The 15,087-nt window shown below is 34.9% G+C and overlaps 2 protein-coding genes and 1 pseudogene across 3 annotated transcripts; 1 reads left to right on the top strand and 2 right to left on the bottom strand.

The window, feature by feature from the left end:
• Nucleotides 1–368: 368 nt before the first annotated feature.
• LOC122583852 lies at nucleotides 369–2,889 on the bottom strand (annotated as a pseudogene).
• A 2,373-nt stretch (nucleotides 2,890–5,262) lies between these two features.
• Nucleotides 5,263–9,388, top strand: LOC122582535 (protein SCO1 homolog 2, mitochondrial). Of its 2 annotated transcripts, none has more exons than XM_043754938.1 (6): nucleotides 5,263–5,479; nucleotides 6,008–6,143; nucleotides 6,234–6,312; nucleotides 7,121–7,420; nucleotides 7,823–7,955; nucleotides 8,997–9,388. In XM_043754938.1, the coding sequence occupies exons 1-6, from the start codon at nucleotides 5,412–5,414 to the stop codon at nucleotides 9,103–9,105; spliced, it is 825 nt and encodes a 274-aa protein (XP_043610873.1). In that variant the 5' UTR covers nucleotides 5,263–5,411; the 3' UTR covers nucleotides 9,106–9,388. The 2 variants fall into 2 exon arrangements, with proteins under 2 accessions (XP_043610873.1, XP_043610874.1); XM_043754939.1 differs by having other exon boundaries at nucleotides 6,011–6,143.
• Nucleotides 9,389–9,988: 600 nt separating this feature from the next.
• Nucleotides 9,989–14,915, bottom strand: LOC122581531 (peroxisomal nicotinamide adenine dinucleotide carrier-like). The gene is made up of 11 exons (XM_043753761.1): nucleotides 14,694–14,915; nucleotides 14,495–14,581; nucleotides 13,732–13,806; nucleotides 13,517–13,647; nucleotides 12,022–12,076; nucleotides 11,788–11,940; nucleotides 11,626–11,694; nucleotides 11,436–11,543; nucleotides 10,571–10,639; nucleotides 10,445–10,499; nucleotides 9,989–10,322 (listed from the first exon to the last, which is right to left on the bottom strand). Exons 1-11 carry the CDS (start codon nucleotides 14,772–14,774, stop codon nucleotides 10,132–10,134), a joined length of 1,074 nt encoding a protein of 357 aa, XP_043609696.1. The 5' UTR covers nucleotides 14,775–14,915; the 3' UTR covers nucleotides 9,989–10,131.
• Between the last annotated feature and the right edge of the window lie 172 nt (nucleotides 14,916–15,087).

A 15,087-nucleotide genomic window follows, 5' to 3' on the forward strand; every position in this document is an offset into this window, starting at 1 on the left:
GACCTGTCCAACCCGTGAATGCACTAAAAACGTGACCGGGTCGGGCGTGGGTCAGCGGGTCTTTTGCTCATCCCTAGTATTGGTCAGTTAGTTTAATTTAGATGAATATTGACTATTATGATCTGTGTTATTATTGAAGTTAAATAAAGAGGTATGTTGGCTGTTTAAAGTCTGAAACCATTATAATGTAAATTATAACAATGCACCCTGTACCATATTGATACAAATAGATCTAGCCAACTGGTAATTGAAAAAACAGGGATGAGCTACATGCAACTTCCATTTGTAAATCGTCCGTTTCTAGTACACTTACGACACTAATCACATCAACATATAACAATCAAAGAACTGATACGGACAGCGATGAACTATTTAGATTCACCAAGCTCATAATCCTTGACAGGATTGATTTCCAATCCATCCTTCAGTAAATTAAATTCCTCTTCGGTTAAGCTATATTTAACATGTGGTGTAGGGGTAGCCGCTTTCTCAACCTCCACTGCCCAACTATAGATTACCATGCCCCCGACTGCAACAAGCATTCCCATAATGTTCTTGAATGTAAGCTCAGAATCGAATAAGAGCCAACCCAATGTCAGCACACACACGGTTTTCATATGACCCAAAACTTGGAATGACCGCTGAGAAACGTCCAATGCAAAGGTACTGGCTAATGTTGCTGAAAACTGCCAGCAAGCATGAAAGGAGTATGAAAAACTGCAATTATTCAGACTACATTAGCTATACAGAAACTATGATATTTTTATTTGGAGAAAATTCTTCTAAGAGCTTACAATTGCACCAGATGATATGGTCCTCATGTAACTTGATACAAGATTTCCACTTAGATAATAGTCGATGAAGGGACCGAATACAAGAAGTGAAACGGCCTGTATTTGCGCCGTTTTACTCAACAATTCAAACGCTCCGATTAAGTACTTCTTTTGCAATGAGCCTATTGACTGCATCACACAAAATTCTTCCATCACAAATCTGAGATACTAATAAAACAAAATTATCATCCACGCATAGATTGGATATCTAGCTTAGCACAAAAATCATTTATTGTAATTTTCATATTTTAGAGGTGGTAAGATGGGTGGGTCGGATGCTTTGGAAAACAGTAAGCTGGTTCGAGTTATTGTGTCATGTTTTTAATACCGGCCTAAACGGGTCTAGCCGACTTGAGTTGCCCCAAATACAGATGGTAGTCAAAGTGTACTTACAATCTGTTGCAATGACGTGAAAACAACTGCTACACAAGCGCATATAAAACCTTTAGCGTTAACTTTGACATCAGTGATGGTGCAAACACCCACGCCTATAACTACAAGCAGAACAGAGATTTTAACTTCCTTCGAGTATTGCTTATTATGAAGGACCCATTCCATCACACAAACCACCGGAATCATGCTCAGTTTTGATATCTACATAATATAAACGCAGTGTTACTATTAGCGACGGTACAAGCGTCCCTCATAGTCTTTTAACATTAAAATGGTGATTAAGAATCCATACTTGGTAGAATCCAACTGAATTTAGCATGAGGCTCAAGTTCATCCCAGTAATAGACATATTCGCTACAATTGAAAACCACAGAAGTTCCCACAAAGGAACATGCTTTGATGCAGTGTAGCCTGTAGAATTTGACACAAACCCCACCAGTGCAGTTACAGCAAAGTGGAATGCTGTTAATGTTGTAGCTGCGCGCAGAAACCAAAATATCAATCTAATGTTGGTTAATGAAACTATGAAAGGCGTGTCACCGGTTACATATGCCTACGTGGCACGCCGATTGTGTAAAACAAGCTAATGTCATGCGCCAGAAGTCCTAGTTGTGTAAATTTAAACACATCATCGTTACATAGGCTTGCCGCTTGCGTAAATTGTGGGAAGATAACAATGTCATAATGTCACCATTTACTCCTTTTACCTACAATTTTTCTTTACACGTCAGTTTCACCTTCTCACCCCTTTCACCTTCTCCTTTTCGCCTTTAACCATTCACCTACCAATTTAATAACCCACAATACCTCATAATAAACCCAATCAAAATAAAACAAATACTTTAAAATAAAGAAATGGACCACTTATCCACCTTTTACCTAGATTATTTACCCCTTCACCTTCATGTTTCACCTATTTGCCTTAAGGGTGGTAGAGAGTACCTTACCATTGCTTCCCAATCCTCCCCACCTTTTTCCCACCTGCACGGAATACCTCACCATCCTTCTCTCCACTCTTTTCCCACCCAAATAAAGACAAAAAAAACAAAAAGAAAAAAAAAAAAAAAAGTGGCCAGTGAGGAGCTCTCTCCCCACCCATAAGGTACCTATAGGTGGAATAGCTTGCAACCCGGTTACCGACGGGTACCGGCTTGGTCCCGTGGGTACACCGTCCACCCTAATAGTTCACTTGCCGTGTAAGCTCATTTTACCGAGCTTTCACCTAAACTTACAATTGCCTTATGTTATGCTATATATATTTCTCACATTTGCCCTGTCAAGTCAGCATATGTAGTACGTACCAACATCGAACAATAATATTACAATGATAACAATCATATTAAGATCATTCTAAAGCATCAAAATCATCTTAAGAACTTTTCTTGTTAAAATTTATAAAATAACACACATATATGTAACGACTATATATAGAGCAAACAAGATGGAAACAGAGAAATCATGCATAAAAGGGTTTTAAAATGCAAAGCAAGCTAAAAGTTAAGAGTTAACTAATTAATTACGTACCAAAAGTAAAAGAATAACCAGAAGGAGTAGATGATAAAAGTTGTTTGTTAGCCATGATAATTCCAACAGAACTTATAATATTTATAGCCCATGCGACCATATCTGATACTGCCCAAAATTTCTTCTCACCATTCTCCATTTATAATTTATTAGTATTATTCTTATTATTTTTTGTACACAAATGTTTACGTAGTTATTATATAGTATATGTCAAATACATACATCTGTATGAAAAGAAGATGTTATACATCTGGAATGAAATTTTTGATTATGCGGGTCTTTGGAAATTGGAATGAATTAAAGAGGAATAAAAAAGTAGGAAGATTTACATAAAAATTAAAGGTTAGGGCTAAGTTGAGTACTGACAAAAAGATTATATATTCTTGGACTTAAAAAATGTCAGCTGATCAACCTGATCTATCATGACCTGATTGTGTGATACTGACTCTCATGTATCTCGAGTTTTTTGGGATTTTTATTCTTATTATATATCACGTGCCTTTGAATAAGAAATGCCATATCGAGTTATCGACTCATAACTTTATTAATATCGACTGTGTTTCATCCTAGCTATAACTCGTAAACCGCATAACTCATCACACCATTGGAGCCTCAAAAATTCCCATGCTTTTCTTGGAAGCCTCAAAAACTTTTCTTTTTAACGAGAAAGATGAAATATTATATAAACGACCAATTAACTAGCAATGTACACATACTAGAGGACCCATGATACAAATTACAAACTTCATCTTTATACAAGAGATTGTACCCCTTTTCGGAGTCACAAAGTATTCTCTTCGTAAACTTTCCCCAATATAACAACTTCACTATACAAAACCCTTTTTCATGACACCATTCGACAAGTTCTCTCTCTCACTAATATCTATTTTATGACTGATATGAAAGTTTTGTCTAGACTTAGTCGTAGGTTGTCGATTATGGTGCATCTTATAATCCTTTTATTTGCACAAATACATTGGTTAAAACCATTACCTTTAGATTCTCCCCGTTGCTTTCAAATCATCATGACATTTTTACAACGTCAATTAAACCCAATCTTCCAAAGAAGTTAGGTATTGTCGACGTTTCATTGACCCCTGGTGAAGTTTTGCATTTTTGCAACAAAGAAAGGAGACAATTGTTTTTTTTTTCTCACTTCATGAAAGCCTTTGTTGGTTACTGGTGTCTTTTTGCCAGAAGATTCAACTCCTTCATGAGATGGTACAAACGTTTATGGCTAACTAGTTTTTGGTAGTGTCATATCAACAACACATCAGAAAAATCACCCTCATCACTAATCAATTACTAATTCCTTATAACATTTATAATACATAATTAACTCATCACTAGTTTGGGATCTACCAAATCCCAATAAAAATAAAAAAGTTTTTGCCTTCACTGATTAATAAAAAAATGAATGGCTTCATAATTAATGAGCCAATAACGATTTAGTCCTAAAAGTGTTGGCTCGTTATCAAAGCAATAACAAGCAGACTATGAATGAAACCTAAGGGCTTTATTTAGCATTTTCCTAAAAAAATTACAAGTCTTAATTTGTGAGGATAGTAGAGCGTAGTCTTTGTACTAATTTATCACTTGATGTGAATATTATGCATTTTTTTTTCAATTTCGCAACAAAAGCTCCCTTTTTTGTAATAAAAAAAATCATTACAAATTTAATTGAAATAAATCACTACTCCCCTCTTGTTTTAACCTATGATGCACCGAAACTCCAAATAGGTAGCCGTACCCGTATCCGAAACTCTATGGAAACGTTTCCGCGTACGAAACACGTATGAAACGTTCCCTTGAATTTTCTATAGATACCGAAACGTTTTTTTGAAGTTTCCATACGGTTTCTAATTAATATCAAGGTTTTAATGAACTTTTTATATTCCCCAAACCCAAACAGGCTATAGTATATACGATTTGATCAACATTAAATTTTTTATATACCAAAACCAATTATGAAACACTAAACATTCGATGAGTGATCACTGATCAAAAATGTATTATACAGTTATACATATACAATTATACATATAATCTTTCAAATCTCAAGTCTCTCTATAAAAAAATGATATAATTTAAATTTGTATATTTTTTTATTGCCGTACCCGTATCCTAAATTTTTAATTTTGTCGTTCCCTGTTCCCGTACTCTTTTTCCGTACCCGTTTCAGTGCTACGTACGTTTTAACCACGAGTGGCCGTAATACGGAACATATACGACTATACGAGTCATGTCACACTTAAAAGGTATGCACTCGTGGTCACGTAGAATACAAGCCGGATAAAAATAAAATTCTTGTTGTTTTTTGTTTTCAATTTTTGTTTCTTTAATGTTTTTTATTTAAAAAAAGCCGTCAACCATTAGTCATAATTAATTTTCGGATAAAATTAGTCTAAATTAATTCTTGGGTAAGAAGAAACTTAAAAATGAAATCAAGATATAAAATATTAAAAAAGGGACCCCTGTTAAAGCCACCTCTCCAAGAAACCCCAATAAAAACCCACATATATGATATATCCCTTCCTCCCCACCAGAACAAATTCTTCTTCTTATTCTTTAGTCAGCAGAGGGTTTTTGTTTTCAGCAACCTAACCTAGTTTCATGTAAATAGTAGTAGTAGTAATAATAATAATAATAATAATATTAATAATGGTAATGCAAGTTTTCAAAATAATCTATTCACTTGGAAAAAAATCCCTATTCTCACCTGCAACCAGGTAACCCTTATTATTCTTATCATTATTGTTGTTTGGATTTTGCAGTAAATTTTTGTACATAAAATAACCGCCCCATAACTCATATTATTATATCAATGATATTATATATGATTTTAACTTCTTTTTTTTATTATCATTATTATTATTATTCTTGCAATTAGTTTTAGGTTACTGGGTTTTTGTAATTACTTGATTATATGTGTTCTTGCATTATATATATATATATATATATATGATCCGGGTGGCCTAATGGTAAGTTCCTAGAGTTTGAATCTCACTAGGTAACATCTTAAAATGACCATGGAATAAGTGTAGAAAACGGCCACAGGAATACCGGTTATGTCGTGTATATCAGACTATCAGAGCCGATTTCTTGACTTTCTCCTGACAGGGATCTCTATCTGATTATGTATTTATATATGATTTGATTTAGATATTGGACTTAAACAAATGATCATTAGTAATGTTAGCGGTTAAAACTGTTGGAAATGAGACTAAAGGATGAATTTGTGTGTTTCATTCTTGAAGCAGGCGATGTGCCTCACAACAGAAGATGTTTCATACGTCTACCATGAAGGCAGCAAAAAAGAGTGGTCCTTCATTGGAAGCGCTTCCGAAACCACCCGCTTCTCGGCCACCATCAAAGTGGCGATATTATCTGCTTGTATGTATCTTTTGTAACAGTCACGAGTGACTGTATTGGTAGTTATTGATTCTATGTTGTCTTATTGTTTGTTAACTTTGTTACTTGTAGCCAACTGCTGTTCTTGGTGGAATTGGTGGTGGACTTCTTTATTTGCATTTGAATGATGAAAAGCGAGCTATTCGTATAGGTCAGCTTCTTTTTCAGATAGCGTACATCACCTTTTCCTTTCTTTTCTTTTTTTTTTTTACATTTTCTCTACTCTATTTTTCTATGTTAGTTGATATTCATAGTTAAGGTGTTACATTATTTATACGAGAAGCATTTAAACTTAGGCTAAACCTTATTTGTAGTGTGAACGTTCATTTTAAAATGATGTCTTAAGGGGGTTGCCAAAGGGGCAAAGGGGTATTTGGCTGCTTGGGTTATGCATCAAAGTTATTTTTAGTTCATGTCAACAAAACCAATTCGACGTTTTTACCTCTTAGCGATACATCAAATTGATGCATTCATAAGTACATCGGTCAAATTTGCTATCTCTGGAGGTGTGTGTGTGTGTGTGTGTGTGTGTGTTACTAGACATTATTTGGTGGTTCAAGTGATGGATTATGTTTCACCCAATAGGGTTATAAAATTGGTACCGACATATCAAGATCAATATTCGAATTGGTAATATTCCTGTTTCCACGACATTAACAAATTCACATATGGTAGTATGGAATCATCTTCATATCAAGAATTTCTTCTCATATTCTCAAATCAAAATGTACCCTATAATTCATATAATATATTGAGTGAATAGTTAAATAGGATTGCCCATTTGCCCTTGATCTATTCTTTAGACTAGAGAATGTATGAAGAATGTTTTTGTAAGTTAAAGGCCAAAGCTGGTGTTAGCCTAAATTCCCAATGAATTGAATATATGCTCTCTCCATGTTACATTTATCTTTCTTTTTTTTGGCTTAAGTTGGTTAAAATTTCCCAATTGACCCAAACAGGACAGGGTACAAATGTTGGATATGGTTCACGAAACGGTCCAGTTATTGGTGGCCCTTTCAGATTGATTGATGCAAATGGTAGAATAGTTACAGAAAAGGATCTTCGAGGAAACTGGGTACTTTTGCACTTTGGTTATACTTCATCCCCTGATGTGGGGCCTTCAGAACTTTTGAAATTAGCCAAGGCTATCTGCGCATTAGATTCCCCTGAGTCGCAACCAAACATGAAGGTTCAACCTGTTTTTGTTACAGTGGATCCGCAGCGTGATACCCCATCTCATCTTCGTGCTTATCTTAAAGGTCAGCTCTCATTATGGTAGCCAAAGGGGGGATTGGTTATCGGATCAGAAAAGATTTGGATAAAATAGCTAGCTTTTCGTGTACGGGTTGGATTAACCTACATACACTTTACTTTCTTTCCAAATTTTATGTTTTAAAAGTGATTGCATAGTCTTTTCTTTTCTAATAAATACATTTCGGTAATCACATAATTAAGTTTTTATGTTTTAACCTGATTCTCTTATAGCTAACGCATCTTAATGTACCATTAGAGATAAACGTAACTGAAAATTGTCCCATTCACACAAGTAAATGACCCAAGTTGCCACCTAGAGATAAGTTAGTTCTGAATCTAATTTGATCAGGGCTAACGTTTTACTGCACTTTTCCCTCACGCACTTTATGTTTGAACATGGATTGCAGAATTTGATGAGAGAATAGTGGGTCTAACTGGACCAGTTGGTGCTGTAAGGGATATGGCGCATGCGTACAGAGTGTTCTTTAAGAAAGTTGACGAAGATGGGGATGATTATCTTGTCCAAACTTCATATAACATGTAAGTTATCGTTTCCAAAATCTCTGTTATTAACTTAATTACTTTTAATCAATTTTTGTTTTTCTAAGATACTGTTATCATGAAAATTAAAAGTGCATATATTTTCCGGAAAAAGAAATTAGCATTACTTTCTATCAAGAAAGTTTGATATGTTGGTCACATTTTTTTTTCCATCGGTATCACTGGTATCTTGTATGGAGATTTCAACACTAAATGTTAATATCTGAAGACATCAAGGTAATATGTCATTTGTTTCATTCACTTAATGACCTTGGAATGATAAGGTTTGTAGAAATCATAATAGTTTTTAACTATTATACTGAATACTGGAAGATAAATAATGAGAACGATGGTCGAATAATAGAATGTTATCTAATTTGAGTTGAAGAAACTGAACCTGGAATCTGAGAGATACCTTCAATTTTATAGGTGTTCAAGGACTGTAATTAGATATGCCAGGTACATGTAGGATAAACGGGTGGGTTGGGCAAACTGCACAAAAATTGGCTTTTAAGTACAGGTCAGGTTGACCTGCAAACACTTTTTTGTTGTGTTAATTATGATAAATTGAACAGAATCGTTATAATAATAATCTGAAGATCTTAATAAAAGAATTTAGGAGCTTATGCATTAATTACAAGCTATCATTATAGTCTAATAACGGTTTAGGAGCTTATTTGCATTAAGTTATAATTTAAGATCTTTGAACTACTGACCTTTCCAGTTTTCAGTAAACTTGGCCTTTTCAAGATAAAATATAAACCAGATTGACCCCCACTCACGTGTAAATTGGTTGGAATTGCCACATCTATGTATCAGCGTGTACTTTTTGTGTTGAATCTTTATGAAGTGTTTTTTCTTCTTTATTTGCATCATATCTTTCTAGGATCTTTTATTTCATATGCTATCAGAAACAAGTGTCAAGAGTCGCATGTTTCATCCGTTGTTTTAGCTGACTTGAATTTGTCTAAACATGGTTAATATTTATTTCAGGCGAAATGGGTCACTTACTTGTATGCTTGTTTGTATTGTGATCCGCAGGTACTTGATGAATCCTAATTTGGAAATTGTTAGAACCTTTGGGCTCGAGTATAATGCAGAGCAACTAGCAGAAGAGATTCAGAAAGAATTACACAGGAACAAATTGTAACTTGTTCTTTGCATCAAAAAATGAAAAATGTTACAATAGGTTAGAGTTAGTTTAATTCGGGATCGTAGCATCATATAATTCGTAACGGAAGCACCCATTAGGCCATTACTGTTAGATACGAGCTCTAAGTTCGATCATGGGGTACACAAATTTTTGAAAGCCAGGTTTGATTAGGCTCATACGGGCTTTTTTTGTCAAATTGTTGAGAGTTAATTTGGATAGACTGAATCATATGGCCTTCATGATGATTGTCAAATGAAATTTTGATTTCTCTCTTTTTATATTTTTGAATTGGATATGAATTCCTGAATATAGTTTACAAATATGATAGTATTGCGAATGACAGCCGTAAACACTTTGATTGGTCAACTGCAATTTTGTGTACAGATAACTAGTTTCTTTTATAATTCTGTTCCGAACTATACATCATTTTTATGTGGTTTTACACAGCATAATTGACATAACTCATGACTTCGAGTTTCAGATTCTGGGTGACTGATAGCAAAGTAGTACTGTGTAGGAGGGGGTGAAAATTACCCAAGCTGTGCAAAGATGGGACATGCATATGAAATGGATGTAGTAGTGATGTGTATCATGAGCGATATGGATCAAACTTTCCCACGACATTATGAGGTTCTGAGTCTATCTTCAGTGTTATCTTTGATTCCATTGAATGACCTTAATCAGATAATACAGAGGGAAACAAAAGATCTCCATAAGAAGACACATATATGTAGGTTAATGACTTGATGTAGCACCCTAGTGGTCATCTGTCAATTAAACTAAGTCACCAGCTTAATTAAAATTGCCTTTATAACAAGCTACGACCAAGTGACCAAGATCTTAATAAGAAGACACATCCAACTATCTAAGGGACCAATACTTTTCTCTGAAATCTCATCTATTATAGCAAAAAATATCTCAATGATGACAATTGTTCAGATTCACACAAAGATCACTTTTCATTTCTACTTCGTGTTGCAATTAAAATACATGTATACAAGTTACCCTATATATCACAGTCTACTAACTTGACAGAGTTAATAATATCTTCTGGCTCTTCTTTGCTAATACTGCATAAAACTTAACAAGCTCCTCCTTAATCATGAAAAGTACAGAAGCAGCAAATACACTTTGTACTATCTTCGTACTCATTCCTTTGTAAAAGCTTGAAAATCCTTCGTAGCGAATCATTTTTACAATTGCGTCCATGGTACCTTCATTGCAAATATATAAACAAATAAGGCATTCAGATTGAAAACATAGGCCTCAACATGTAATTATGATGGCATTAGTATATCAACAGTATTTTGTATGAAATTGAGAAAACATAAGATACCTGAATATCTCAAAGAATTGTTTGTACTGATTTCTTGTTTTGCTTGAAGTCTTGACTGTATATTCCAGAATAGCAAGTTAAGAAACTGAACTGTAATACGAGAACTGTATGGTGGTATAGTATTACCTTCACGACTAACAGTGGGTATGTTGTAACAGTTGCTCCAAGTTTCGCAATGGCACCTACGAGAAATACCTGTTCACACATGGTGCAAATGAGATAAACATTGTTTACAAGACTACTGATAAACATGCTGGTTTTAGAGGTTAGATTTAAGCTACAGAAGTCAGAAAGTTTATGTTCATGTTAAGGAAGGGTTGCAGAATAGGTGAGATGAAAATATACATGAGAAGGGTTGTCGTGCTAACACTAAGTTAGTATGCCTGGACCTTATATGATTTTGAGAAATTTAAAGCTAACAAGGGTTTAAATCCCCTTTACCGAAAAAAAAATATATATATAATATATATATATATACATGAGAATAGTATATGATCAAGACCAATATAACATTCAAAAACTGTAAAACCCTTCCAAAATTAATGATCTCTACAAGGAACCCATAGGCAATATACTGTATTTTACATAAAGATGACGATTGGTGCTGAGTAGAGGCGGCAAAATGGGCAAGGCTGGGGAGTTAAGTAGAGGCTCAAAACAATTTCATGTAATTTTATCAGCAGGCTGAAACAGGTTGGTTAGCACAGAAACACCATATAACTTTTCTTACAAGTAGTTAACGTGCGAAATATGATTTACCAAAAATATATTATTTCAACAATCTAATTTTTTTTCAAATCAATGATTTAAGAAGTTCTGTGCATTGAATATTTAGATAGCTTTCAACCCATTTGACCGGTGTCATTTTGAGGGTTTTTATCCATTTGAACTACTACAAATAAAACAAAGGCTAAAACAGACGGTCAAAAATAATGGGTCAGAATTTCCACCCCGCTGAGGGATACATTTTACACAAGATTAAAACTTTTACCTCCAATGCAGAAACTTTGTTTGAACTCAGCTTGTTATTAGCTTGTTTAGCTTTCAAGTACTTTAAAGAGGTCTCGTATATCATGAACTGTATTGATGGATTGCACACCTGTCGTATCATTACAATCGTATTTAGCAGCAATATAAGTCTCTTACTATACACATATGCATTATGGCGTAATCAACCTAACCATGATTAGAGTCGGCACAATGCCTTTCCAAAATCCCCTTATCCCAGCTTCATTATAAACCTCGTATGCCTATAAAGGCATAAACCTTCATATAAGAAAATGTCACACAATAGAATTATCATAATATGATACAAAAACCATAGATATGTTAGCAGTACCTACCGCATGCAACGTCCCGTAAGGGTTAGGCTTCACTGAGTCAAGTTCACGTAACTTATCTTGTAAAGAAGAGCCAACCAAACTGCTTTCAGAGTATTCTCTTATCAGAGCTTCCTTCTTTGCTTCTAGAATCTTGTGTTCTGCTTGAGTATGCGTCTAAATAAGATCATCAGCAAAGATATGATCACGTAAACAAATAATAAACCAATAATGATGCAGCAATTATTCTTAAGGTACCTGCATACGTGTGACAAGCACCCATATCGGATTTGTAAACAGTACATTCAGTGATCTGAAAACAAGAAATTTCCAGTAAGGTACCATACATAGAAAATCAACTGCACCTCTTTGCAGACATGTAAGTGCTTAATCTAAATGAGTCAAAATTCTTCACAAGTTTCTGAAGGTCAATTAAATTTTATAAAGTCTGAATTTCCGCCAACCTCAACCAAACCGCCCCATGCCAATCATGTAAATCAAATAAAAAAGGAAATTGTATAAAAAGAAAATTTGAAATTTTTTTAAAGGAAAGAAAAAGCCACTTCCTCAATTATAAATGAACCATCTCTGAAACCACAAGGGTGGTGACCTAGTGGTAAAGACTTGATCTCTAAGGGTGAAAATACGTCCCAAGTTCAAATCCTAGGAGCAACTAGATATGCCCCCCTTGTAACCACAGAGGTTCACCCGTGACGACTCTAGGCTCCCTGAAAGCGGGTGGTCAGCCTGGGATTAGTCGGCTCACAAAGAGGGTCAGATACCTAGGTTAATCAAATGAATATATACCCTCTCAGAACTATTTTAACGAGACAATCTGAAAAGGGTATGAACAAATAGTGTAGGAAGTATGATACAGATAATTGATCTAATCAACATCGACCAAATTATGATTAAAATTTTAAATTCGAGCAAGGAACCATGCTTTATAGAAAGATTATTGTGATTTCATTGCCATGAATTCTCACCATGAGCAATTAAACCATAATAATAAGTGGTATAAATGCCATCATCCCTTTCAAGGAGTTTGATCTCAGATTGTAACTGGGGGCTGATACAAGAATTGAAAACTCGGAACGAATACCTACTTCTTATTTGGAGGGTAACAAGTACAAAAGTGGTCTTAGCGAATAGCTGAAAAAGTTAGGAAGTATCTATATCCCTTCATTATACGAGTTCTGCTCCCAAACGCAATACTTAACTTTTCGGAAAAAAATAAATTTGTAATATGAGATGACGTTAATACAGAGTACATTGAGTTGAGGCCAAGACTTGGAACACTAACTAAAACATACAAAGACTAATACTACTACGTCTAATACTCCCCAATCTCTAGCTGTAAAAGCATTTTTGAGGTAATTACAACACAAATTATAGCAGTTGGGCAATTTGGGACTGTAAGAATAACAAGCTCAAGAACCAAACATACCATGAACATTAAAACTATCTTGTTTATCCTTGCAATTACTCTAATGGAGACATGAAAATTACGCTTTCATATTGGGACATCAAATCTTTTGCAAGGCCTTGGTCCTAGGCTAGTGGTATATGAGTTGACCCATCAATCAATAGGTTGTGGGTTCAGGTACCAAGATGGACAGCTTGTAAATATCTATGGATTTTGTGTGGAAAATTGTCTTTCTTAAAAAAAAAGTGTCGCTCAACTTCTAATCAACAAACATTCAGAAAATATTTGGATGCATCTAATATTTGGTGTTGAGAGCTGACTGCTCACCCAGCTAAAGCAGCAACGACAAGCCACGAGAACATGCCCACCGTACCGTCCCCATGACCCTTTCTTTTATTTGCAGCTGCGATAGCTTCAGCTTTATTCTTAAAAACCTGGTAAAAGTAATAGTATATCCCCTAACAAAAATAAAACAACATAATTACTTTCACATAACGATTGAAATAAGTGACCCAGCTAAAAGGGATGTAACATAGTAGAACCTGTGACGTAGCAGTTCCAAGCAAAGAAGGCTTGAGTCCACTATATAACCCTCCAATCCCTTCACTTCTTATTACCTGTTATCACCGAATGACCATTATCCAACTGCAGCATACAATCAAAGCTCTAATAGTTCTACAGTTTGTATCATTTTACGAAAAGACCATCCTTTAGATTTCCCTCTGGCCAAATAAGCGTCGACTAGACACAAGTCATACAGCTTCAAAACCAGCCATTTAATCATGTGAAAAATGTCTGATAAACACGTACAATATTATAAATGTGAACATTTGCTTAGGGAGGGGATGAATATCTTATATTTACATTATTACACGTGTTCCTCACATGAAATTCACTAAAGATCATGACATGTTACGTTCGTGCTACTCCTAACCGCCTCATTTTTTTCTAAAGTAGGTTCCAGAGTCTGTAAATAGATTGTTAGGTTCATTTCAGCATTTAGCTAGACAAATTTGTAAGAATGAGTTTTTCTCTCTTAGGAAAATCTATCCCTATTATTCAGGTAGTGATAGATCATTCAACTTTCGTTTATCTTCTTGTCACTTTCTATCTTATGGATTCTGGATATTCAAACCATATCTTATCTTCAGATTATGAAAACGGCTATATTCAAAAGTTAGATATTCTACTAAAGTTTGAAGTGTTCGAATACGATATACTACAAGGTATTGGTCCTAAATATTTGCAAGGCCTGTATGGTTGCACTTCTAGCACACCCAAAAAACATAACAAAATGTGACATACTTGCAGCATTTGAACAAGTGTACCACCAGATGATCCTTTCGACTGCGATTTCTTTGCGATTCGCTCCGTTTGCTGCCGTGTGTTTACCTAATATTATTATCATACAAAATTATTTTACATGTTATCTTAGTTATTATAAGTACTACTATAAATAGATAAAGTAACTACTAGAGGGAAAGAAAAAAATTGGTGGACGTACTGATTGGAGAGGATATGTGATTATTTGAGCAATTATACCTCCGCCGGCACCGGCGAGGCCATTCACGACGGCGTTTGACATTAGCCCAACCGGTTACAGATGCTGATGCGACAATTACAGAAAAAAAAAAGTTTGTTAAGCTTCCGTTATCATAAGTCTACCGGCATGATCATATAGTTTGACCGGATAATGAGTGGTGTGTGTGTCACAGTGTCTCACGAATAAATAATTCTGCTTTTTTGTTTTCTCCTTTAATAAAACGGTAGCAAGTACCGTGAAATGGCGGTGGTGATTTTAGGTCATAGAGTATGATAGTAAAATGTCTTAATCGTATGGGTTCCATCCTCGGATATAAAAATTTGTCGAAAGTATATCGAATGACATCTCTAATGAA

Source organism: Erigeron canadensis, chromosome 9 (genome assembly GCF_010389155.1).
Source record: "Erigeron canadensis isolate Cc75 chromosome 9, C_canadensis_v1, whole genome shotgun sequence".
Lineage (NCBI taxonomy): Eukaryota > Viridiplantae > Streptophyta > Magnoliopsida > Asterales > Asteraceae > Erigeron > Erigeron canadensis.